Raw genomic sequence first — 27,464 nt, forward strand, 5'->3', positions numbered from 1 at the left:
TTTTCCAACCCATTCTGTAGGGCCAGGCAAGGTAATTCTCTCTTACCAATACTGACCTTGGAGTTGAAAGGAGGACACAGCAAAACTAAGAAAGTTTGAGTACAGTAGCCTCAGGTAGCACCCAAACCCCACCTCTATGTAAATCTAAGCTAGTTCAGATGGGCGTGCCCTGAAGCCTCTAGGCTACGCCCATGTCGCATTTTCGCTCACTCGGTGGCAAACAGCACCTTAGGGGCGTGTCCTGTCGCCAGTCCCCGCCCCTGACGCACCTATACAAGAGGCGGCTCTGCGCGCGCCCGCCTCGTTGGAGCCGGACAGCTGGACTGTGGGCTCGTTTTTTGCTGCTCACGCGGGAAGAAGATGAACGGGACGCGGGGCTGGGGTACCCTGGTGGACGTGCCCCTGGAGGGGCAGGCCGAGGTAAGACAAAGTGGCGTCACCGCCTCACTGCCTCCCCAGCTCGGTACCTTTCGTTTCCAATTCCTCGGCTCTGGCGCCCCGCGGCTAGTTCGCTGACATCACCTGGTCCTGCGCTCGGTGTGGTCAGCTCCTCGCGGCGGTTCTTTTCTCTTTTCTCCCGCCCCTCGGCGGCCAGTGGGATTCTTGGGCAGTCGCAGGATAGGATTTTTCTGAAGCTCGAGGACTCTAGGCGTTCCTGCTCTTGGGGAGGACACTGCGGCTCCTGCCCGAGACTCGGCGCCGGTCTCCGGGCGCACTACTCAGGCGTCCTGTGCGGGGCGGTTGATCGGGTTGTAGGAGAATGAGCTCCAGGGACGATATCCCTGCGCTCTTTGGGACTTTGGGTCCGGACGGGGGGGATTAGGCTTTTCTCTGGGACGTGGTGATTTCAGCGGCCCTTCAAAGAACTTGTAGGTACTTTGGGTGATTAGTAACAAGACAAAGGGTAGAGAGTGAAGTCCTAGGGCATGGACTAAGGGGTGGGGGCGAGTAGGACTCCAAGTACGCCGAGAGTGGCCAGGAGGGACAGGGCTCTCCGCTGGAGGGGTCTCCTCTTTGCTCGGATTTCTCCTTCCCCCTTGCAGTTCTCCTGCTCTCTTCCCCCTGTCGGTCAACTGATAGCTTCCTGGGACGGTTTGTTGGTTTTACTTCCGTTTCCAGCATCCAGGCTCGGGGCAAGGAGGTGACGGAGCCTGGGCTGAGAGGGGAAGGGAAGTGACCTACGCGAGTGACCTCTCTGGACCGACAGAGGGTGGGGGAAAGAGGGGAGTTTTCCGATCTGCCTGGCTCTTACCATTCCCTGTCTCCCTGTCCCTGTCCTTCCCTAGCTGAACTTTTGGTTTTTCCCCTGGGAGAGGCAGAAGAAAATAATTTGTGGCTGAGGGTTTCAAGGCTCTGCTGGGTAACTTAACCCAAAATGGTGTGTGTACTATTTCATCGATTTCCAAGCTGTGGTGGGTGAGAGTGAAATGGGAGCCAACGTGAGGGGGAGTTTGTATCCCTCCCTCCACTCTGTATCTGATTCCCTTCCCCGTTTCCTGTCTCAGCAAGCCCCTGAGATAGCTAACCCAACTGCACCTAGATTGGCTCTTCTTCCAAAACTACTTACAGAGCTCTGCCCCGTGTGGCTAGGTTGGTTGGAGCTTCCTCCCGACGACCGGTAGAGGCTAGTATGAGAGGGCAGACGATTGATGTTTCTTTCTCTCTCCCCCTTCCTCTCTTTCTAAAAGCAATGAAAAAATGTCCTCGGGTGAGGATTAAAAACTATATTTATAGAATAGTTGCTCCTTTCAAGTTAGGATAGAGATGACCACTGTTCACAGTCCCCTCTCCCATTTCTGCCCAAGACCTACAATATAGGTCTTGCTACTTCCCAACCCCAGTCCCCTAGCCCGTAGTCTCTGTAGCCTGCCACTCCCCAGCTATGGGATGCTGGAGAGATGAAAAAATCCAGTCCCTATTGTATCATGCCTAAGTCCTACACCATGCTCTTGCTCACTGTTTTGGTATGGCTGCTCGCTGTTTTGGTATGGTTGCTCACTCTTTTGGTATGGTTGAGGCAGTGCAATGGGTATGAGGAAAATAAGGGAGAGGGGCATTTGTGCTTTTTTTTGTTTGCTGTAGAAAAGAGATCCAGAAAGGTGCTAAGAACAACATTGGCCTTAAGATGAATTTGAATGAATTGACACCCTCGTTCATCCCTTGATGTTTTGCTGCTTGTCCAAGTGGGGCAGGAAGTTGTTAGTAAAATCATGAGCAAGGAATTCTAACCATAATTTGAAGCTAACAAGAGACCTCTAGAACAAAGGAGACAGAAAATCGCATGTATTCCTTCCTCCCAGGTTGGACTTGAAAGTCGTTTTACTTCAAAGGTGGGAATGAAATAATCAGTGCTCAGATCTGATCTTGGAGACATTCCGTGCTCTTAAGCAGGACAAGATGATAAACATTCACTCCATCATGATACAGGCTTTGTCCCAGATTCCTCTCCTCTGAGCCAGCCTGCAGATAGAATTTATGGCTCTGGACAGGCCCCAGGAACTGCCACATATTCACACCCCTGAATGAGTGCTCAGCACATGAGCAAGTGAGTGAGTAAACGAACACAAATTTCTGCTGATGTCAGCAGTGCAGATAGTTTAGCTGATTGGTGTGCTCCGGTGGGAGGTGGGACCCTGGGGCTCTGCTGGTGTCTCCCCAGCAGCCAGGCCATGTGCTGTAGCATACCACATACGCACGTGGAGACGTGGCTCATGCACTCTCTGGGTTGTTTTTACTTGTTGGGGGCAGATGCAGCAGGTGTCAGGAGCCAGTGTGTTTCAAACTGCAGATCATAACCACCAGCAGGTCTGAAATCAACTTAGCGGGGTAGAACCAATATTAGAAAAGAAATAATTTCAACTATATGACGTTATGGCAAAAACAAAACTGTGGAGACAATAAAAAGATTAGTAGTTGCCAGGAGTTTTGGGGGTAAAAGGGTGAATAATGGGTAGAACACAAAGGACGTTTTAGGGCTGTGAAAAGCCTCTATGATATAAAGATGGATATGTCTTTATATTTTTGTCCAAACCCATAGACTGTATAACACCAATCGCTTCACTAGAGTGAACCCTAAGAGGAAATATCTACTTTGGGTGATGATGATGTGTCAGTGTAGGTTCCTTCTTGGTTTAAAAAAAAAAAAAAAAAAGTGCATCCTGGTGAGTGATGTTGATAACGGGAGTCTGTGTATGTGTGGGGGTTGGAGGTATATGGGAAATCTCTGTACCTTCCCAGCGATTTTGTTGTAAACCCTAAAACTGCTCTTTAAAAAATCATCTTAAAAAAAGAAAAATAGAATGAACATTCTCAGACTGTTAGGGTAGACATTTTTGGCAGAATTTTTGCTTCAGTTATATATCTGTATACATAATATGTGTGTGTATTGGATTGTGATTATAATGTATTTTTTTGGTTAAAAGTTTGCAAACAACTGTAGTTACACTGGCAAATAAAAGCACAAGTCACCCTCAAACATTAGATATTAGATATTAGATATTAAGTTTCTTAGGTTATGAGCAACTCCTGCTAACTTAAGCAGGAGAGGAATGTATTAGGAGGAAATGGGCATCTCAAAGAATATAAGGGAAAGCTTAAAAAGTCTGACCCAAGGGAGTCTGGGGCCTGTGTGGGTGGAAGGAACTAATGGAGGGTTTCTACTTTTAGGTGAATTAGTTCGGCTGTTTTATGTCTTTTTGCCATTCTGCTTAAGATTCCAGGGGGAAGGTGCTGTTGGCTCCCTGACCCCCTTGGCGGAGGGCAAGGGTTTCCTGGGATGACACGCCCATCAAATTAACCAGTGAAGGAAGGAGAATCTCCAAAGCAAAACCCAAGTGCTTTTACCAGTGGAGGATGGAAGCTGTGTGGCAAAAGCAGCAGATGTTCACTGTCTTAGACTTCGGTTGGCATATCTTTGAGTTCCTTTCTTTTCCTTTTAAAATCATTTTTCAGAGGGAAAAATGGGCATGAGTTTAAAAAGGTCTAATAGCAAAAGGCTTTTAAAAGAAAACTAGCAAGCAGTTAGTTCCCTGCCCCAAGTCCTCTCCATGGAAGTAACCACTTGGAGCACTTTTAGCTCTTTTGTCTGGTGTTTACTGCATGTGTCTAAATAATATGCTTATAGTAATACTTATGAATCAATCAGTTTTAGGCATCTGTTGATTTCCTGCTGTAGGCATTATAGGAAAGTTTGTACTCCCACCCCTTACAGCCTCTCCTTTTCTTCTCCCAGCCTCTTAATGTAATTACATTCCAGTTTTTCACTAAACTGACTTCTGTGATTTCTGTTAATAGCATGTGGTTAAGAGCCTGGTCTTGGGAATCTGACCCAGTGTACTGTCAGGGCTTCGCCCAAGATCACTTCAGCAAATGACTTAATCTCTTCAGTCTCATTTTCCTCATTGTAAAACTGGCATCGTCATAATCACACCCTTCTCATAAGGTTGTAAGAATCAAATAAGGTAATGCATAGAAAACATTAAGCACAGTGCCTGGCCCATGGGAAAATCCTCAGGCATTAGCTGTTTTTTTGTTTGCTACTTACTGGCTTAGACTGGACTGTTGTAGCCTCCCCTGAGACCCTTGGCCGAGGGATAGAGGAAGAGTCTGGGAACTCTCTGGTCAAGGTCTTCTCCATCCCATTAGGTTGACATGTGTCTGTTCTTTTCTGTTCCTTTCTCCTTTCCTCTGACAGTGGAGGAAGGAGACACCTGAAGATAAGAAGGCGCCTATAGGTAGGCCTAGGGTGAGGACCCGAGTGACCTTTGCTAGTCAGGCCAGCTCAGCCAGGCTTAGGTGGAATGATGGTCAAGGTTTGTATTTTGGCATTCCTCTCTGGGCCCTTCCTCCTCCTCCTTTTTCTGACCATGGCAAGGCAGCTGGTGTCCCGTGATGGGCTCTTGGATGAGGTGATTCCCTTAAAATGGTCTGTCAGTGTTTCCCTTCCTTAGATAGATGCGCTTTTTCATTGTCTCTAATTTTGTATCTTGAGCAGTCTTGGCCAGAGAGCTTCTCTCAGTGCTGTGGTGGATTTGGAATTTCTTCACCTGCTGCAGTCAGAACCTGTGTCTTTACCCCGGGGTAGGTGTCCTTCCTTTAGGACCCCAGAAAGCTGAATTCGTCTAACGCCAAGTCTTTCATGAGCCCCACTTTTTAAAAATATATACACGTGTAACTAAATTTGTGATTTGCTGAACCTCATTTTTTATAGCAGCTTTATTGAGATAGGATTTACATACAGTACGAAGCACCCATTAAGATGTATTATAATTCAGTGGTTTTCAGTATGTTTGCAGAGTGGCGGAGTCGTCAGCACCATCGATTTTAGACCACTTTCCTCACCCCATCAGGAGAGCCTGGTTCGGGAGCAGTCGTTCAGGCCCGCCTGCTGCCCCGGGCCCTGCACAGCCAGCAGCCTACTTTCTTTATGCATTTGCCTGTCCCAGAGATTTTATGTGTGACTCTTTGTGACTGGCTTCTTCCAATCGGCATGGTGATTTTAAGGTTGATCCATGTTGCAGCATGAATCAATATGTACTTCATTACTTTCTATGACTGAATAATATTCTGTTGTATGGGTTTATTATCACATGTGTGCATCACGGATAAGTGCTGTTGGACATTTGGGTTATTCCTACTATTTATCTCTGAATAATGCTGCCATGAACATTTGTTGACACATCTTTGTGCTGACCTTTGTTTTCATTTCTCTCAGAGAGAAATACCTGAGAGTGGAATTGCTGGGTCAGAATATTGCATTTTAAAATCCATTCATCTGGAGTCCTCGATGCTTACACCACACGAATGAATGAATTCTGAAATGGGGGAAGCCCTGGCTGTCTGACACCTGGGTGGGGAAGAAACTCCTGGGCAGAGGAACCTGTCAAGTTCAGTGACTGGCTCTTCCTTCCACTTGTGACACCTGCCCCATGCTCACGCCCCTCCTCACACCCTTTCCTCTCCCTCATTCATTGCCAGATTCTTACTTTCAGGAGCACTGCAGCTGGTGCCTCCAAGCCTACCAGGAATTTGGGGGACCCTGGGCTCTGCCTGAGGATCTGGGAGAGGAGGCTTATTCAGTCACCATGCATTTGGCACCCATATTGGCCCACATCTCTCCAGGGTGTGTGTGTACCCAGATGGTTTCGGTTCCAGACACGTGTGTTCAGAGCAGGTGGGACGAGCTCCCCTGCCTGCTGTTAACTCTGCTGTGTGCCTCTTTGCTTTATGCAGAGTCTTGTGAAATACATTTCTTTCCTAGGGGTGAGGAGGTTTAGTTGGGGAAATGGTTATGTACTAGGGAGGCTGGTGGCCCAGATTTAAGCCTGGCCTGCAGGGGCAGGAAGAGGAGAAGAAAATATAGGGCAGGATGGGAGTGGGTAGATGAAGGAAGAAAAAGGAAATGGGGGGCACAAAAGCAAAGTATCACAAACAGGATAGAAACTAGAGAGCGCAGGGTCACTGGTGCCAGCCCTTTGAGAGGAGGGGGCACTGAGAAACTCCCCTTCATCCACATTGGCTGGCCACTAGGCAGATTCCTGGAGAGAGACTGGCTCAGCAAAAAGGTCTCTCCTTCAGAGCTGAGAATGTGGGAGCCCACCTTCCTCTGTGTCCACCCTCTCCCTGCCAGGCCCCAGCTCTAGGTAATGAGAAGGCCTGCCCCGCTTCGGGTGCCGTCCTAAATCCTTCTCATTTCACCTCCCAGTCACCCCGTCAGCCCTCTGCCTAGGGGATTGTCCAGTCCGTGGTATTGGGCAGGTAGCCAGACAAAAAGCAAACACCTGTTTTGTTGGCTAATCCATGGGAAGAAGTGGGAATGATTCTTTGTGCCATTCTCAATAAAGGGCCATTTCTGGCCCAGAGTGTTCTGCAGAAGGCAGGACCGAGGCCACCTGACACCTGCAAGCCGAGTGAGTTGGGAGTCTTAGCAGAGAGTGAGTAGACCCCCAACATCCCATCTGGCCCCCTACTTTGATTTTATTGGGGCTTTCCTCCCCCTGGCCTCTTAGGAGCCAGTGTTTTAAGGGGTTAGCTATTTCCATTTCTCAGAGGGGGAGCAGTTGAGGTGGCTGTTACTGCAGTAGCTTGAGAGACCACTTACATTCAGATGGGACAAGCCAGGGACAAAGCAATGGAGGAGTGAGTTACTGGGTGAAGATGAATTAAGGATGCTCATTTCCAGCTCAGGGGCAGTCTCCACTTCCCTTATTTTCTCTTAGAAAGACCCTTGGCCCTCATCTACCACCCCGTCCTCATGGCCCCCACAGAAGCCTGGGGAGTGGGATTTGAGGAAGCCTGGATTTTTCCCATAGATCTTCCCCTGGTCACATGAGCCTGTGATCTGAGAACTTCTGGGGCTCCCTGTTTATCTCCCTAGCGTCTAGATCTCTAACCCCTCAGCTATGTGTTTACCCCTCCCTCCTTGCTGGCTCTGCCGAGTGAGTCACACAGCTGGAGATATGTTTGAACAGAATGAGAGGCTGCCTATAATTTGGAGGTGGCTGGGCTTCTCCCCAAGACTATTTATGGGGTTAGAGGCTGCTTACCTTGTGATTAGCTCTGATTCTTTTTTTTTTTTTTCCCCGGAGAAGAATGCTCCATTTTGTATCTTGCCTTTCTGAGAGTCCCCGGTGGGGACCACCCTGCTAGACATTTCGGGGTATCGCAAAAGCTCTCTGGAACCCACTAACAGCCATGAGGTCACTCTTGCTCCAGAAAACAACCAGGGGCACCAAGCAGAGAGGTGCCCAGGTTTCCCTCCTGGGCTCTGAGTGGTGGGGTGAGGTCTCTGACCTTGGTGATTGGGTTCTCTGATTGTGGAGAATGAGGTGCCAGAGAGAACCCTAGATTTGTTCATAGGCTTCATTTCACAGTTTGTCTCATTTACTCTCCTCCCTCTCAGTCTTCCCAGAGCTCCCTGGGAAAATAATGCTGTCTCACCTTCATGAACTGATTTATGGTTTGCAAAGTACTTTTACCCTAACGCAGGGTAGTTATCATCATTCCCATTTTGCAGACAGAAAACTGAGAGAAAGTGATTTGCTGAAGGATGAATAGCTGTCAGCTGGACTAAGACCTCACCTGCGACTCCAAGTTTATTAGTTTTTCTCTCTCTTTATATATTTTATTATAGGAGTGTGGCATGAATACATTTTTGTTGTTCAAGTTTAAAACACTGGAAGTATATAGAATGAAAGTCTTTTTACTTTTCTGCCCTTCTCTAGAGTATGGAAGTTTGGTGCTTTTCCTATGCGCTTATTTTCAAGAAATGCCATGTGGTGTGATGGTTAGCAGCACAGACTCTGGAGCCACAGGGCCTGGGTTTGAATCTTGCTTCTGCTCCTTACTAGTTACATGACCTCGGGCAAGATACATCACTTCTGTGCCTCAGTTTCCTCATCTGTAAAATGGGGGTATTGATAACAATACCTACCATATAATATTGTTACAGTGAGTTACAATATGTCAAGCTTCAGTGAGTTAATATATGTCAAGCATTAGAACAGGAGCCGATAGGGCTCAGCACATAGTAATTGCTGTATATATGGGAGTTGGCAAATACCACCGCTATGAAAAATGTATGTATACTTAAGTATAGATACTTCATTGAGAAGTCATATTTTAAAAATTAATTTGCAACTTGCCTTTATTCACTTAATACATCTTGAAGGTCTTCTCCTGTTGATGGTAGAGGGTTATCTATCAGCAGTATAGTGTCCCTAGGGTAGATGTTGCCATACTAGTTTGTTCACTCACTCATTCTCTAGACAATATTTATGCTCTTTGCAGTTTTTTACTACTATACGCAGTATTGCAGTCAGCAGTTTTACACATATACCCTTGGTCAGATGTACATGGATTTGCATAGGGCATATTTCCTGAAAGTGAAATTACTGGGTCAAGGGGTTTATGAAATATGCAAACTCCATTAATATTGCTGAATTGACTTCCAAAAATACTTGTACAAACCAACCCTGTCTCCAAGAATATATGGGATTAGTCCTTTTCCCTTCATCCTCCCCAAGCCTGGGGATTATCCATATCTTTTTTGCCATTTAGTTGGTCTAAAAATGCTATTTTTGCAGGATTTACGTGAAGAAAAGCCAGTTGCTTTACTGAAAAGCAAGAAGGAAGACTCACCTACATGGACACCTGTGTAGTGAATGCCCAGTTTACCAATACGTTTGAGGCCCCCGGGGTCCCTCCTAGATTCTAACCTGTTTCCTGCCCAGAAGTAATGACTGTCTTGGATTTTCTGTTTATTTCCTTTTTATTATATTTACTACATGTCCAAGTAATACATTGCTTAATTTGACATATATTAACTTTATATACGTGGTATCGTCTCTATTCTATAGCTTACCTTTTCACTGAACATTCATTTTGAGACTCATTCATGTCAACGCATGCAGCTGTGCACTTACTGTCACAGCTGTGTGTCATGGACTAACATGCCAGAGTTGATTCATGCATTTGCTTGTTAGTGGACCGTCTGAGTTGTTTCCAGGGTTTGCAAGCAACACTGCTGTGAGCATACTTCTGCGTGCCTTATTTTGACACTTCTTAAATCTATAAGTTTAATGAAATCCACCCCACCCCTCCCCACTCCCAGTGGTAACTCATTATTGTTTTTACTTGCATTGTTCTGATTACTGGTGAGGCGGAGCCTCTTATATATATTCATTAGTCACCTTTATTCCTTCTTAGAGTTGCCTTTCTTAGTCTTTATTTCCCCCACCCTTACTTCCCTCTCCTTTTCATGTCTGCTTTTCTTCAGTGTTCCATACTGCTTCTCTGCACGGAGGAGTCTTGAGTTTCTCAAAATAAAGGGAATTGGGGAAATGCCTGACCCCCATTCATGCAACACATTTCTTGAGCACCTACTCTAGGCCAGACACGTGCTAAGTAAGCTCTCAATGTCGTCATGGAGCTCATGATTTTATTGGGGGAGATGAATGAACATGTAGTTATGAAGGAATGGGGGTGGGCCAGTGTTAACAGTGTAGGATGTGTAGGCCTTGGCTGGGTACCTCAGTTGATCAGAGCATTGTCCTAAGATGCTAAAATTGTGGGTTTAATCCCTGGCCAGGGCACATACAAGAGTCAGCCAATGAATACATAAATAAGTGGAACAATAAATTGATGTCTGTCTGTCTGTCTGTCTCTCCCTCCCTACCTCTCCCTAAAATCAAAAAATAAAAAAAATCAAAAAAAATTAGTGTAGGGTATGTGGTGTGCAGGGAGCAGGCTCTGACTTAGGAGTCCTGGAATAGGACCCTCAGAGAAAGGATGCCTGAGCTAAGCCTTGAAAGATGAGTGGGAATTTTCCAAGGAGGCAAGGGAAGGGAGGGTGACCCGGAGGGAGAAAACAGTCTGTGCACCAACAGGGAGGCGGGAGCATGTATTGCATGAGAAGACTGATGAACAGAAGGAGAACTTTGGATTGGGTGCCTTTCTACAACTGGGTTAGGAAAGTTTAGGAAAGTTAGGGAGTGGGGTACTGGTGGGAGCCAAGACTTTATGTGGTATAGACAACGAGGGGACTTCAGTGCCACAATTAGGAGGCACTGAATTTTTTTTTTTTTTGCCTTAAAAAAAACCATTCTATTTAACAATAATGTGCATCCATGAAAGTGCATGTATCATAAATGCACAATCAGTTCGCATAAACGGGCCGCTCTCCTTTAACCAGCTCCCAGGTAAGAAGCACACCAGGACCAGCAGCACGGCAGCCCCGCCTGTCCCCTTACTGGCATCACCTGCCCTCACCCTGAAGGGTGGCTATGCGCCTGACTTCTAAAGTGAATGTTAATTTTGCTTGTCTTTATACTTTTTATATTTGTGGAGTCATATACTGTAGTTTTGCATCTGAATTCTTTTGCTTAATATTTCTGTGAGCCTTCTCTCTGTTGCATGCTCATTATTTTTTCTGTGCGCTGTTCCATTGTATGGCTCTGTCAGAGTCATCCAGTCTACTTTTGATGGCCACTTGGGTAATTTCTAGTTTTTGGCTAGGCAAATGCTATCTTGACCACACTAGTGTATGTTTTTATGGGGAACATGGGGGCCGACAGGTAGGAGTCGAATTGCTGTGTTGGAGGGCGTGCACGGGTTCAACTTCGGCAGATTTTCCGAGGTGGTTGTGATAATGAGCAGTCCCACTGCCAGTGTGAGTTCCCATGACTCCGCACCCCCCACACTGGGGGCTGTTTGTTCTCAGTCTGTTGAGTATTTGCACTATTACTTTGCAGTTCTAGCTTTTTGATGTGATGACTAATGAGGTTGAACCCTTTTGTTACGTGTATTGGCCCTCGGGATACCCTCTTATGTGATGTATTTATTCAGGGTTTTTCTGCCCACTTCTCTGTTGGGTGCACTCTCTTGTTCTTTTTGTCTCCTTCCCTCCCCCAGCCCTTTCTCTGTTTCTTTTTTAAAATATATTTTTTCTCTTAGATTTTGGAATCATTTTAGATTTACAGAAAAATGGCAAAGATAGGACAGGACATTCTTGTACGTTCCTCACCTAGTTTCCCCCGGTGTTAACATCTTGTATAATAACCATGATCTGTAGGTCATAACTAAGAATTAGTGCATTGACGCTGACACAGTATTAGCTAAATTATAGCCATTACTTAGGTTTCACCAGTTTTCCACTAATGTCCTTTTTCTGATCCAGGATCCAGTCCAGGATATACCACATTGTATGTAGCTTTTTATTTTTATTTTTTGTCTTGTGGACATTCTTTTTATATCCTGAATATCCTTTGTTAGATATATGTAGAATGAGTATCTTCTGCTCTGTGGTTGCCACGTACCCTCTTAGTGGTGCCGTTTGATGAACAAAAGTTCTAAATTTTAATGTAGTCCTGTTTATTTTCTGGGGAGGATTTTTTGTGCCACGTTTCAGAAAATCTGCCTCTGTCAAGGTCATAAAGATGTTCTGTGTTTTCCTATAAAGCCTTTATTGTTTTGCTTTTTACATTTAACTCAGCAATCCACTTGGAATTGATGTTTGCATGTGGTATGAGACAGGAGTTAACATACATCTTTTTCACAACAAGGCATTTTTACATTAACCTATAAGCGTGTAAGAAATTCTTTTGGAAAATATTTTGAAGAGGAGCATTATTTCAGATTTTGAGGAGCTGGCATTTTTGTATACCAGTGACTTTTTTGTAAGTCACTGTGTTCTCACTTAAGCACCATACTCTATTTTACCAAATAATAAACGGAGGCTGAGGCAGAATAAGATCTCTGTACGCAACAAAGGCAAGCCAGCGCCGGTGCTTGAACCACGGTCAAAGTGTTCCAAATGCTATTCTTTTTCCACAAAGATGAAAGAAAGTCAAGTTCGGCTTCTCAGATAATGGGCCAGGCAATAAATCTGGTAGTGATCTAGCTACTGCTCTGTGTATCACCTCATTCTATCAAAGTAAAATATATTTCTAAAATAAAATAATAAAATATAAGAATTAAGAAGAAAAAAAGAAATTGATAGTCACCTTCATGAGGGGTTAGGTTGAATAAATTATCTTAATCTATTCAGTGGCGTGCTAGGAGCCATTAAAAGCCAGTTTTGAAGAATGTTTAATGTGATGGAAATTAATGATGAAATAAATAGTGAAGTGGAAAAAAGCAAGTTTGTAACTGTGTACAGTGGTATGCCTTTTAAAAATACCCATAGAAAAATCTTAAAGAACACTTACATTTTAAGAGTGGCTATTTTGGGGTAGTAGGGATTATCAGTATTTATTTTCTTTGTTATATTTTTAAATTTTTGTCCCTGAAAGTATTAATTCTTTTTTTCCCAGGTGATTATAGATGCAGTTGTGAGAAATAATAGAGATCTCCTGTACCCTTTACTTAGTTTTCCTCAGTGGTAACATCTTGCAAAACTATATACATTGTCACAACCAGGACAGTGACATCAATACAGTCAAGATACAGAGTATTTCCCTCACCAAACAGATGCTTCAGGGGCCATTGTAGAGCCACACCCGCCTCCTTCCCACCCCCATCTTCTCCTTAACTCCCGGCAACCACTGCTCTGTTCTCCATTTCTATAATTTTGGTATTTCAAGAATCTTACTGAAATGGAATTCTATAGCACGTAACCGCTTGTGATGGGCGTCCTTCACTTAGCACAATTCTCTGGAAATTGTTGTTGCATGTATCAGGAATTTGTTCCTTTTATTAAAAGTAATTAATACTTTTTAAAAAGATTTTATTTACTTTTAGAGAGGGGGAGGGAGGGAAAAAGAGAGGGAAAGAAACATCAACGTGTGGTTGCCTCTTACACGCCCCCAACCAGGGACCTGGTTCACAGGCTGGCACTCATTCCACTAAGCCACACCAGCCTGGGCTAAATGTAATTAATAGTTTTATTGGTAAGTATTCCATGATACAGATGTACCACAGTTTGTATAACCATTCCCCTACAAAGGATATCTGGGTTGTTTCTAGTTTTAGAGTATTAGGAATAAAGCTGCTATAAACACTCCTTTGCAGGCTGGGCTGCCCCAGTTTTTCCCACTTCCTCCAGGTGTGAGGAGATGGCATTTTAATCAAAGTGCACGCCTGTGTCCTGTGGACAAGTTGGCGGCCACTCTGGCTCTTTTGAAATCATTTTCTCTCTTTTCTTTTGTAATGTTCTCTTGATCTAGCTGCCATGGAGCACTCACTGTGCCTTTGGCCACCCACAAGGAGTTAACAGAAGGGGCAGTTGCTCATGGGACACAAATAAGTAAGAGGCAGAGGCAGGTGCCACAGGAGGCCCTGCGAGCTCAGGGAGGGAAGGAAGCATCATGGAAAATGTGGCATTTGAATGTGAGCTCTTGAGGGCCTTGCTGATGCCCCAGCTGAAAACTGGAAGAAAGGCCATACAACTCAAAGGGAGTGCGGAGCGCAAAGTCACAGAAGTGGGGAAGCACGCACTGGCCGGGGGCACTGAGGAGCACGAGCAGAAGAGGTGGATTGGCCCAGACCGTGGGGACCCCTCAGTGCCACACTGAAGATCTGGCTTTTATTTGTAGTAATTAAATGCTTTGGTAAAACCAGCTACATTGCCAGCATTGGGAAGGCTTAAAGGTCATGTGGGGGTGTCTTTGCGGTCTTTCCTAAATTTGGGTTTATTCCAAGAAGTGGGGGGAGGCTAATATTCAAGTACCTCCATCTGATGTGGCAGAGAACAGCTTCCACACGTTTTCAGTTAATCTTCAAAAAACAGCCCTCAGGTGGATGGCAGTATTCTCGTTTTACAGTGAGAACACTGAGAGCCAAGTGTCCGGCCACAGAGGCCGGTTTCTTTGCCAGGTTGCTCTTTCCTCTATAAGAAGGACTGTTGCTTGCCCACAGAAGCTTCTCCCAACTCCTTGGGCAGACTCCATTTTTTCTTTCTCGGTTCCTTCCCACAGACATTTGGAAGGTTAAGAGGGTGCCTCCAAATCTGTCGAGGCTGAGATGGCATTTATACCTCTGGATTTCAGTGCAGGGGATGACCAGATGACCTCAGGTCACTTTTATCCTCGGGTAGCTCAGCACCCTGCTCTTTATTGCCTGGAGGATATACTCCCCCTTCATGCTCTCACGGTATCGGTATCGAAGGTGGAAGAGTCCTTAGGGATACTTAGTACATCCTCTGATTTTTCTGGTTGGAACCAGAGGCCCAGAGTGGCTAAGCCTCTCATCTACCTGGACACATAATGCAGGTTTTAAGGCAGGGTTTGGTCCATTCTGCCTTGCTGACCATCTCTCAATGCTATTCTATCCCAAATCTCCAGCCCCTACTTTCCGCCTTACCAAACCTGAGGGCTTCTCCCTCAGGTTTTCTGTTGTCCCCACAATGTGGGTTTTAAACCTTCTCTGAATTCTAAAAGAAAATCTGCTTCTTCCTTTGAAATTGGGCTGATCTCTAGATAAATACCCAGTGTCTTGCCTGCTTTCATTTGGATAATTTCTGTGTGGCTCATAGAAATATAGGTGTTTGGATTCAGGTACCTTCTTACAGTTTGATGCAGGAAAGAATCCTAGTCTTGTAAAGTGCATCAGTAACTTCTCGGTCGGCTGTTAGGCATGGGAATCCTGGATTGGGGCTGGCCAATTCAGGGTGCCTTCTCCAGGCTTGCGGCAAGGGGAGCCCACTCAATGTGCTTTCTGCCATCTGGGGACCAGGGTAGTCCCTCTGAAGCTGCGTGGAGCAGGGTGCTGTGTGGTCTCTGGTGCAGGGTAAAGAGGCCCCAGAGACATCCTGCCACCCAGGAGTGGCTGGACCTTGGGCAAGCTAATGTCACCTCTCCAGACCTCAGTTTTTCTTGTCTGTGAAGTGGCGATAATAAGGCCCACGCCACAGGGCTGGCACAAGTGCGCCTGTACCGTAGTGGACTGAAGGGAAAGGTTGTTGTTGCTGTCATTGTCATTATTAGGACAGTGTGGACATTCTCAGACTGACTCTCCAGAGTGAACTGACAGGAGATGAACTTGAACACATAGCCCAGAAGGTGTGGAGGTTTCTGGTGAGGTGGCCTCCTCCCCTTAGCCAGGACTCCTTCCCTGCCCTTGACCCCTCATCCCAGGGCTGCTGGGAGCCGTCTCTGTTGCTGTTGGGGAGCGTCTCTTCTCAGGCACACCCAGCTGACCTCAGCATGGTGCACTGCTTTGGAAGGTGGGGAGACTCCCACGAAAATTAAAACTAACCTGCAATTTCTACTAATTTTCCCCGTCTGGTGTTCTTGCTGCTGTGTGGCTTCTGGTAGAGGCTCTGAAATGAATTTTGGGGGGGAACGTCTGACGAATCCTTCAAGTCTTCTGAGGAGAGAGAGGGTTTCTACAAAGGTCAAAGTGCAGAAGTTTGTGCTTGTCGTATGATTCCTGAGCCACTTTTCTCTCTCTTTCCCTCTCTCAGGTGGGCAGAAAGACCTGTGCAGTGGTGTCTGGTTACTCAGCCAGTCATTCTCTGGCCTCGGAACTGGTGGAGTCCAACGATGGACATGAGGAGATCATTAAGGTAAGCTTAGTTCACCCCCACCTTTTCTCCCTCCATTCTTGCTCCCTACTGCATGTGAGAGGGAGCGGCTGACTTTGCCAAAAGCAGCTTAGGCTCTGACGAGAAGAACCAGACCTGTGGTGCTAGTTCCTGGACAAATCTTAACGATAGGAGACCACAGTCCATCTGTACTGATTTTGGTGCGACCCGGCCCCAGGCATGGCAGGTGGGCGGGGTAGCCTTTCTAGGTGTCTGTCCACTGTCCGTGTGTAGGTGCTGGGGTTATGGAGACAACTGGGAGGTGTGTTAATGAAACTTAGTTTTAAAAAATTAAAACAATTTTTGGGATTTCTTTTTAAAAAACAGCTTTTTGAAATAAAGTTTACATAACGTACAATTAACTTAAAGTATACAGTTCAGTGGTTTTTAATACACTCACAGAGTTGAGCAACCAATACCACTATTAACACCAAGATGTTTTGGGTCATTCCTTCCAGCTCCTAGCAATCACCAATCTACTTTCTGTCTGTATGGATTTGCCTCTTCTAGACATTTCATGTAAATGGAATCATACAATATGTGACCTTTTGTGCCTGACTACTTTCATTTAGCGTGTTTTCAAGGTTCAGCCATGTTATAATGTATGTCAATATTTATTACTTTTAATGGCTGAATAATGTTCCCTTACACAGCTATTTATATCATATTTTGTTACCCATCCATTAATTGGTGGACATTTGAATACTGGTCGTTTCTAGTTTCTGTCCATTATGAATAAGGCTGCTATGAATATTCATATACTAGTTGAATATTCATGTGAACATGTTTTCGGTTCTCTTGGTGTATATCTAGGAGTGGAATTGCCAGGTCATATGGCGACTCTACATTTATTCTTTTGAGGAGCTACCAGATTTGTCCCAAAGTATCTGCTTCGTTGAACATTCACACCAGCCATGTATGAGGGTTCCAATTTGTCTGCCTCCTCACCAACACTTGCTTTTTGACTGCAGCCACCCTAAAGGCCGGGAAGTGGTATCTTGCTGTGGTTGTAACTCGCATTTCTCTAATGACATCTTTTCATATGCTCACTGCCCGTGTGTATATTTTTTTTGGAGAAATATTTTCTCACATCCTATGCCCGTGTAAAAATTCAGTTGGTTTTAATTGTTGAGGTGGAACAAAGATTACATAAAGACATTCTTTATAATATTCTGAATGCTAGACCCTTATCAGATATATGGTTTAGAAATATTAAAATGTTTTTCCTATTCTCTGGTATTTCTTTTTACATTTTCTCAATGATGTCCTTTGAAACAAAAGTTTTTAATTTGTTGAAATCTGATTTATGTATTTTTTCTTCTGTCACTTGTGCTTTTGGTGGTGTATCTAAAAAGGCTTTGGCTAACACAAGGCTGCAAAGATTTATTTCTCTATTTTCTTCAAAGAATTATAGCTTTAGCTCCTATAAATAGGTCTGTGACTCATGTTGGGTTAATTTTTGGATGGTGTGAGGAAGGGGTCCAACCTCATTCTTTTGCATGTGGATCTCTCGTTTTACGAACATCATTTGTTGAAAAGACTGTTCTCTCCCATTGAATTGTCTAGTCACCCTTGTCAAAGTCAGTTGAGTGTGTTTTTACTGCACTACTATTATTTCTGGATTCTCAAGTGTAGTCCATTGATCCACATCTATGCCAGTCCCAGTCACTCCGATTTCTGTGGCTTTGTAATAATTTATTCTTTTTCAAGGTTGTTTTAGCTATTCAGAGTCCTTTGCATTTCCATATGAATTCTATGATGTTTGTTAGTTACTGCAAAGAAGCCAGCTTAGATTTTGATAGGAACTATGTTGAATCTGTAGATGGATTTGGGGAATATTGCTCTCTTAACAATGTTGTCTCCCAATCCATGAAAATAAGATGTTAGTTCATTTTTTAAGATCTTTTATTTCTTTCAACAATGTTTGGTAATTTTCAGAATACAAATTTAAACTTTGTTTAATTGACTAAGTCTTTTTTGTTGTTGCTAGTATTGTAAATAGAATTGTTTTCTTAACTTCATCTTTGGATTGTTCATTGCTAGTGTGTAGAAATACAACTACATTTTTGTATATTGATCCGGTATCCTACAACCTTTCTGCATTCCTTTATTTGTTCTAGCAGGATTTTAGTGAATTCCTTTGGGTATTCTTATATACATAATCATGGCAAATATCTGGGTGCCTTTCATTAATTTATCTTTCTTCCTTAAAGTTATTGCATGGCCCTACCCACTGATTCTGTCACTGTAATCACTGGTAACAAACACTTTAGTATATATCCCCCCAGACTGTTTTTCTATACATAGGTATTTTTTTCAAAAAATATAATTGTATTATATACTTTATTCTATAATTTGCTTGTCCTCCCACCAATTTAATTGTAGTTTATCATAGCTGTGTCCATCTGACATTCTAACGGCCTCACAGTATTCTATTGTAGAGATACCATACTTTACTTATGTAATCCCCCATTGTTAGACATTTGTCTCTCTTTTTGTAGCCATAAACAATATTTTGCTGAACATGTTATTAACTTAATAACATGTCCTTTATAACACAAATAATAAAGAAACATTTTCGCAATTATAAAAGATTCAAGCGTGGTATACAGAGAAAAATGTGTAAGTTCCCTTTACAATCCTTTTTCCATGAATTTATGTGTGTGGGTGTGTGTAAAAGTTTTACCAGTTTAGCCAAATTTATTTCATTAGAGTAAATTTCCGGAAGTGGATTTGGTAGGTGGAAGAGTAAATGTAGTTGTAAGTCTTCTCGTCTGAATCACCAAGTTGCCACCCAGAAAGGCGGTAACGATTTACCCTGCTCCCCGCAGTGTATGAGGCTGCCTGTGTGGAATATTTTAACTGGAGTTTCCTTAACTGAAGAGTATTGTTTTCCTTTTTGCAGGTGTACTTGAAGGGGAGGTCTGGAGACAAGACGACCCATGAGAAGAGTATTAACCAGCTGAAGAGTGAGGTCCAGTACATACAGGAGGTGAGCACCCTTTCTCTCTGTGGAAGTGACCTTTGTCCTTTCTCTTAACTCACATTTTTTTGTCTCCCTTCTTTTTGGGTTCCGATTTTCTCCCTTCTGCTCCCTTCGTATCTCCAAAGTGCCGCCATGCCCTATCATGTGTTAAATATAATTTCTGACCCATCCATTAATCCACAAAGCTTATTAAAGTCTGTGTGCCCAGCACTATTCCCCAGCCATCCTATCTAAAATTGCCGCTTTGCTTCCCCAGCTTGTCCTAACCCTCACCCTGTTGCCATATAACATACTACATGTGTTACTTATTTGTCTTTTGTGTTGTGTGTCTCCCCAGCAAGAACCCCGGGGCACAGGTTTTGCTTGTTTTGTTGTTTGTGCAGGAGGGACTGGGGACCCTCCTTCCCCCGGCCAGTGCCTAGGACAGCACCTGACTCCTAGGGGTACAGTTGGGGATGGACCCAGAGGTGGGTGAGTTGATGTGCTCTCCTTCCCTGTCCCAAAGCTGAAGCTCCTTGTCCTCCCCTCCCAGGCCAGGAACTGTCTGCAGAAGCTACGGGAGGATATAAGTAGTAAGCTTGACAGAGATCTAGGAGAGTCTCACCATCGACAGGAGATACAGGTAATAGGAAATGGTCGTTGGGTCCCTGGGGAGGAGGTGCGCTTGTGCCCGTCATCCCCTGGGTGCCTAATCTAACACCGCTGCCAGGAAAGGAGAGAATCTAGGTGATGCTGGTGTCTGCGAGCACTCTCAGCCATGTGAAGGCGAGCCAGCCGAGGGACACTGGCATTCACACACCTCAGCCCATGGATAGGACGCCTGTTCCTAAAACACTGCCTTAAAATTGGATTTATATAAATAAAAGTATTGTTCAGTTATTGGCAGGACCTGTTATCTATAAGGATCCTGTGGTCCATCTTCTTGTAATACAAAGTCTTATACAGCACAGTCACCAAGCCGATCTGACTCAATCTGGGTAACACCTGGAGTGAAATTGGAAGTACTGGTCCTTGTCGATTACTTATCTGTGTATATTGTTGCTTCTGCACTGGGAGGGGAAGCTCCTCGAGGTTAGGGTTCACCCCGTCTCTGCGTCCCCGCACGCTGCACAGGGGCTGGGGTGCAGAAAGCCATCAGCAAATGTTTACTCAGCTGAACTAATTGGAGAAGACTTCTTGGGATAGACGCTCCTGGGATCCTGTTTGTCAGCTTTTCTAAACTTTGAGGACAGAAATGTCCTCAGGAAAGTAGAACTGTCTCTTCCATGACTTGATCCTCATCACCCATTAGATTCTGAGTTGTCTTTTCTTCACTTGGATGTGCTTTGGGTGGGGTGGTCTTTCCCAGCAGCCCCTGCCCTCATTTTCCTGAGGAGAAGCATGGGCTAGAACCTAGTGCCAGCCAAGTTCCTCTTTGGTTTGGGTGTGCACTGGCTGGGTGGCTGAGATGCCCGAATGCATTTTGCTGTGGCTGAAGGTGGGGCTTTCACTGCCTGAGCTCACATCTGGTTGGTGCGAGGTGCTTCGTCAGGTGACCGAAGAACCCATTGCTCAGAGAACAGCCCAAAGTCCAGGCCTCTTGTTTGCACAGCCAGAACTCATACGATAAACAATTAGGTTTGGGGTTGGAAAGAATTGCAGCCAGTGCTGCTTCCCCTTTTGATTTATGCTTTGTCAAGCCTTGTGAGGATCTCTAAGGGGCAAGGGAGCATCTTTGTCTGTGGCAAGCAGCTGCTTGTATTCCCTGAGCTGCAAGGAGTGGGCCTGCATATTTTCCAGTCTGTTGAAAGGTTTTAGCCTAAAGTTTCTTTCCTTCATCCTCCCTACAAGGCTAGACTATTCCTTCTGAAGGTGGCACACCTTTCTCCACTCCTGTCCTTTCCCTTTTCCCACACAGCACTGGGAGCCTTTTTTCCCCTCTCCCTTTTCCCTTTCCCTTGCCTCTTCTTCCTCTTCTCCCTCCTCCTCAGCCTCCTCAAACTCTCTCTCTGTCTGTCTATCTATCTGTGATTTGAGATCTTAGAAGAATAATGTTTAGAAGTCTGCTGCTTGGGATTGTTTTAACTACCATTTTATTTATTTTTTGAACAGATGGTGCTAGAGAAGCCAAATGGTTTTAGTCCAAGTCCCACGACCCTGTACAGCAGCCCACCTGTGGTAGGTGACAAGGAAAACAATGCTAACTGCTGCTTAGCCAGGAGGCAAAACCCCTCCTCCCTGATCCCCTCATTTATTGCTTTTTCTCTCTCACTACATATAAGAGTAGAACTTACTTGCTGTAAAAATTGAAACAATGGAGAAACATATAAAACAGAACAACCTCTTCCTCAATCCCACTCCTTGGCGGTGTCTGCTGTTAACAGACTGAACTGTGTGGATCCTTCTAGAGCAGTGCTTCTCCGTCTTAACTGCCTGTTGGCATGACCTTGGGAGCTTGAAAGGACGTGATGTGTGTTTGCCGTCCTAGAGATTGTAATTGAATTGGTCTGAGATGGGACCTGGGCATCAGGACTTTTACATGCTCTTCAGGTTATTACAATGTTTAGCCAAAGGTGAGTACCAGTGTTCTAGAGCAGGGGTCCCCAACCCCTAGACCACGGACTGGTACCGGTTCATGGTCTGTTAGGACCTTGGCTGTGAGGGAAGCTCGTCTGAGCTCCGCCTTCTGCCTCCCTCCCCACCAGTCTGTGGAAAAACCAGTCCCTGGTGCCAAAAGTGCTGGGGACCGCTGTTCTAGAGTGTTTAAAAACCACGGACTACCATGTTTAAATACCGTGTGTGTGTGTGTGACTATAAACACGCATGTATATAACATATACATACTTTTCATAAATATAGGGTCATGAAAAACCGTAATTCCTTACTCGCTTTTTTATTTTTTTAAACTGGAGAGTATAATACAGCTTTCTTTTCGTGTTAGTACAGGTAGATCTACCTCATGCTTTCGAATAGCAGCAAAGTATTTCCTTCCATGGCTGTTCTCACTCTAGTATATTCAGCACATGGTTTAAATAAGCCTCGTAACTGTGCTTTCAGTTTTCATGATGGACTTGTACTGTTTCTGTGTTTTCCTTTTTACCTGACACCATATTTTTAGACCTGTTCACCTTGCTTTGTTAAAATCTAGTTGGTTGTTTCTAACTCCTACATATAAAGTTTTCTAATTCCCTTTTTTAAAGTTTTCTCTTCATGAAAACTTCCCATGTTGTTGACTCATCTTCTGAGAACTCCATTTGAACTAAACACGTAATAATTCTGTTCCGGGAGCTATTTAAATTGCTCTCGCCTGTTGGGCAGCTTAGGCCCCGCTGTGGGGAATCGACCAGATCCCACTTGGCTGAGCGCTAGATTTGGGGTGTTGTGGTTCTTGCACTCACCTCAGAGGTGCAGCTTGGAATTTTCTCTTCCTCTGAGTCACCGTAGTTGGTAAATATGCTATTGGCAACAAGTCGTAATGACACCTGGTATCTATTCAGCCTGTTTCTTCTCACGAGGTCCAAGTCCTACCAGATATTATCTTGTTTTTGAGGCAGCCTGTAAAGTAGGGCGTGGCAAGGAGTCTTCTGACTGATTCACAGGTAGAGAAATGAAGGCCCATGGGACCCAGTAGTAATGCCACGGCTGGGACCCAGCCACCCTCCTCCCAACTGTGCTTTGCTTTGAAGGTGCTGCTGCTTCCCACCATGCAAGCCGGGGAGCGGTTTTCCTGTCAGACTCACAGGAGCTGGCAACTGAGGTGTCTGATACTTGTGCTGCAGAAATGGGGGTGAGACCCTACACGCCAGCTCAGCCCGAACCACCAGCCCATACTTGGGTGTGTCTGCGGGAGAGACTTACAGTAAAATCACTGAGACACCTTTCCCTTCAAGGATTCAGATTCCGGGGCTCATTGGGTGCCTTTGCCCTAAACCTGCCCATCCATCAGTAACTCTTTATATACTGATCTCTGCTAGGTGCAGAGATCCTTGAGAGCTGTGCCTGTGGGACTGGCCCATTGTGATTGGTGTGGCACAGTCCTTGCCTTAGGAAACTGTGGTCCAGAGAGGAACCAGGTGTCTGCTCCCAGAGAGCTTGTCTGATGGAGACAGGATGCACACGTGAGGGCGGCATAAACACAGCTGCCGGTCAGTTGATACACATATAAAAATTACTGTGTCCTAAGAGAATCAGTCGAACAATAAGAGGCTGGTTGACTTTTTTACGGTATAGAGAGTGTTTCATGCATGACTCAGAGCTCCTGGGGGCCTTAGACTGACTCACCCCTTGTGTGATATGAATTCTTTTCTGAGGGTGGTCTGGACAACATGGTCCAGACGAGTGTGTGTTGGGGGAGGATCTTCTCGTACCCAGTCATGAGCGTAGCGGCTTCCCCTCCCCTTCCTTGCTCTGGCTGTAGGTGGACATGTACATAAGTGAAGATGTCGACAGCTTGAGGAAGACCGTGCGGGACTTGCTTGCCAAGCTGCAGGAGGCCGAGCGGCAGCACCAGTCAGACCGTGTGAGTTTTGAGGTGAGATTTGGGATTTGGGGAGAAGGTGCCCCAAGGGTTGGGCTGCTGGGTACCGGTGCCAGCGACTTTCTCAGTAGGGACTTTATGTCTTTCTGGCCGAGTGCCATCAACTGGAAAGGTTAGGCTTTGAAGCCTGGGGAACTTGCTGTCTGCTTCTCCCTCTCCTGGATATTTACTGTTTCTGCTGTCCAAGGCTAGCCCCTAGTTCAAAGGTCAGCTCTTGGTTCTCTGCTTTGCTGAAGTTGAGTGGCGGTGCTGGTCTGGGATCCAGGTCATTCAGAAGTTGTTTCACTAAGTGCCGTGACAAGAGTTACTGGACTTTTGGCACCATGTAGGCAAGGACAGTAGCTGTCAGGCTCACCGCTGCAACCCCAGCACCTGGCACAGTACCTGCATGAGGTGGGCACCTCGTCTGCGTAGACTGGATGCGTGGGTACATCTTGGTGGTCGTACAAAGAGCTGTGCCCATGGAGTGAGAGGACTTTGGCTATAGTTTCGGCCTTATTATGCAAAGCTTTGTGATCTTGAATATCTCAATTATTATTATAAAAGTAATACTAGGTTATTATAGAAGATTTTTAAAATACAAGTCTATAAATAGAAAGTGAAAGCCCCTGCTATTAAAAGTATGTGAGGTCTTCCATACTTTCCAGAAAGTTTTTTGAGTGTAACCTGAAGAACATTGGGCAAAAACTGGATAGTGTTTTTAACTACTGCCCTATGTGAGATTAACCGTCTGCTACCTGGTACTGTTCATCCACATGTAAGGTGTTTATGTCATTAATATGTAATGATGGGATTACAGCCTGCCCAGGCACGCCGAGAGCTGGTAGAAAGAGGAAGGCCACCCAAACTCTTCTCTTTGTGAGACTGAGGAATCTGAGGGGTGGGCTGAGGGGGAGGAGAAGAGCGCTGGGAACGGCTGACTGCCTCTGGTCCAGCTGAAGTATCATTGGAGCAAAGAGTTAGTACCTCTCTAAGCATCAGTTTCAACCTTTGTAAAAAAGTGGTCCTGAAATATGTTTCCTATGTGGATTGAGTTTGATAATAATATGTGCATATTTATTACTCTAAAGGGTTTTTAGAAATGTAAGATACCCTATATTTTTCTTAGTGATGAACTTAACAAGCAGGTTTTCCTCTCCCAAATAGTTTGGACTTAGGGCAATGCTGAGATTAGTCTGGTCTTGGCTGTGTAGTAAGCACTTTGCCGCATGTATTCAGATGCCACAATGTGGATAATATGGCTGGTGATGTGTTAGTCTGGTGACCAGCTGTTCCGTGCTTTCTTGGAGTAGATTAGGAGGAAGGGAAGGGTGAGGCTGCCGTGCTGACCAGACTGTGCATTTTAGAGAGCAGTTTCTGCACTGAGAGGCATTGTGAAGTCCTCGTTGGTTTCGGCCTCACATAGAGGGCTCTGTTAGCCCTGGGTTTCAGAGCTTGAGCAAAAGCATCCTGAGTGAGAGCCAGAGGCTAGAAGGCCCTTGACTGCTTTAGCCACATACCCATGGTTTCTTAGAAGGGGCTGCCTTTTAACCCCGTGGTACACAGCACCCACCAGCAAACAGGAGGTACTCCTTGGGTTGGTGCCACTGTTGGGGTAGGTTGGCACACTCTCTTGTGATGAAGAGGTGTCTAAGGCCGGGTTGGCTAGAGTTACAGGGACAGACACAGCAGGGGAGCACGCTGGCTTTCTTTTTCCTTCATGATCTTACAGTGGGGTGGGAGGGTCCTGGGCCTGTTAACGCTGTGCCCTGAGCACACACCAACCTGGGCACAGTGTTTATGTACAGAAATGAGGGGCTTTTTACTTATTTATCTTTAGAGAGGGGAAGGGAGGGAGAAAGAGAAGAGAGGAACATCGATCCATTGCCTCTTGCACCCCCTAACCAGGGACCTGACCCACAATTCAGGCGTGTGTCCTGACCAGGAATTGAATAGGCGACCTTTCAGTTTGCAGGATGGCACCCAATTCACTGAACCACATTAGTCAGGGCGAGCGGGAGAGGCCTTGTTTTTAAGTTCCTGCCCATGGGGCTGGCCTGTTCCCTGGGATATTCTGTCTCTCCTAATGAATTAGACTCTGTGGTCTACTTTTCTGAACCTGGGGGTAGGAAGGGCAAGGTTGTCCATTACCATGAAAACAACCTGCCATTAAGCCTGGTTTCTCGTTCTACTGGCTGCTGGCTGTCAGAAAGGATTTGCAGTGAGCCTGCTCTGGACAGGGTTGGTGTGCAGCAGGGACACGTCCCATCGCACATCATCCTGCGCTTTGCTTTCTCCTCCCTGATCTGACTTCAGGAGGAGCTGGACAAACTGGCTGCTGGTGTTCCATTTCCCAGGGCTGGTCAGGCTTTCCAGAGGTTGCCTGAGTTCTCTTAACTGATTGGGGAGTCACTGCGGGGTAACCGGGAAGCTATTGAAATGGATGGCGAAGTAACTTGCTTCTAGCTGTGTGACCTTGAAGAGGTCATCTGGCCTTTAGTTGGGAAAAGAGAGGGTTAGACAAGATGAACATCAATTCCATTAGTGATTTTATTGATCAATGATTGTGTGCTGGGTACTGTGCTGAACTCTGGAAATGTAATGGTGCTCAAGGTCTCGGACATCACGAAGCTGATGGTCTGCTGGGGGGTGCACATGAGTGACTGGGAAAAATCTGCTCAGTGCTCTAAGAGGGGAGGGCAGTGTGTCTGTCCTCTGTGGGTGTCTCACCCAGGCTCGGCGGCTCCCTGGAAGCAGGGGTGTCTGAGCTGAGACCTGAAGGATAATTAGGGTTTGACAAAATGCATGTGGGAGAAAAGGAAGCAAGTTCCTACTTTACTTTTCATTCTAAAATTCTGCTTCTATCCTTCCCAAATTAGTTTGTCATCTTGGATAACAAACCAAATTCTTCCTGGTGCTTACAAACCTTTGGCCTCTGTGTGCAGGCTGCAGTATGGCTTGAAGGGAGGGTGATGAAGAGTTGGGGAACAGAAGGAACGACGTGGAGATATCCTCCTCCGGATTCTCTGACCTGAAAATCACAGTGTTGGGTGACTTTGGGTGGCGTTAGAGGACCTGTGGGGATGTTGAAGAAGTCAGCCATTGAAAAGTGGTGCTTACTTTCCAAGTGTCACTCTAAAGTGGAGCTCAACCAACTGCGTGTCAATGAACCCTAGAAATGGAGTTAATGTGCTAGTCCCCCTAGCGGTCCTAGGACAGTGAATGGGAGTTGGCCGCGTGCTCATCAGGGTTGCCCCCATCCTCCCATCACCGCACCTAGGTTCCTAGGTTCTTTTCTAAGGTTTTTATCCATGTTTGGCTTTTTGTTCCCTGTTTTATACACCCCCATCTTGTTGTAGGTCACACTCAGCCGGTACCAGAGAGAAGCAGAGCAGAGTCACTTGGCCCTTCAGAGAGCGGAGGACAGAGCAGAGCAGAAGGAGATGGAAGTCGGAGAGCTGCAGAGTCGCCTGCTAGGGATGGAGACGGTAATGGGGAGCCTTGCTCTTCAGAGCACAGACTCTGGGCTGGGGGAGCCCGGGGTCGACTGAGACACTTGTGGAGACTCTCCTTTTCTGAGCAGCTCCAGAAAAAGATACTTCGAAGCACTCCTAGTATCTTTTAGCCTTTAAGGAAGGAAAGACCTTTCTGTCATCTAGCTCCAGCCCTTGCTAACTAGAGTTGAGCCCATTTCCGTTTTAGCTGGATTCTCGTATAGGTGCCCTTTATGGGCTTTTGAACTATTCTTAAGGAGCCCCTTGGCCTAGTGTCTGAGGGATTGCAGCCACAGCTGGCAGGTGGACCTGGGTAATGCAGGGCCAGGCTCTCCCTCTGGGAAGCTGGGTGAGGCTGGAAAGTTTCTGTGTGTGGAGGGTGGGAAGGGTTCTCCCTGACGGGAGGGCACCCCATCAAACCAGCTTGGCCTGCTACTCTTTGGCAGCTGTCCCAGGCCTAGTAGGGGCTGA

At 45.6% G+C, this 27,464-nt stretch overlaps 1 protein-coding gene across 2 annotated transcripts in view; it reads left to right on the forward strand.

The window, feature by feature from the left end:
• Positions 1-285: 285 nt before the first annotated feature.
• TUFT1 (tuftelin 1) overlaps positions 286-27,464 on the forward strand; it is a 33,376-nt gene continuing 6,197 nt past the window's right edge. The window contains exons 1-7 of one of the 2 annotated variants that reach the window (XM_024572884.3): positions 286-420; positions 15,899-16,000; positions 18,924-19,010; positions 19,537-19,626; positions 21,096-21,161; positions 23,401-23,514; positions 26,859-26,987. In XM_024572884.3, the coding sequence (XP_024428652.2) occupies positions 361-420; positions 15,899-16,000; positions 18,924-19,010; positions 19,537-19,626; positions 21,096-21,161; positions 23,401-23,514; positions 26,859-26,987 (648 nt within the window). In that variant the 5' untranslated portion in view covers positions 286-360. The remainder of the gene's footprint in view (positions 421-15,898; positions 16,001-18,923; positions 19,011-19,536; positions 19,627-21,095; positions 21,162-23,400; positions 23,515-26,858; positions 26,988-27,464) is intronic. The other variant, XM_053915639.1, reaches the window with a different exon arrangement.

The sequence above is a fragment of the Desmodus rotundus genome, chromosome 12 (genome assembly GCF_022682495.2).
Source record: "Desmodus rotundus isolate HL8 chromosome 12, HLdesRot8A.1, whole genome shotgun sequence".
NCBI lineage: Eukaryota > Metazoa > Chordata > Mammalia > Chiroptera > Phyllostomidae > Desmodus > Desmodus rotundus.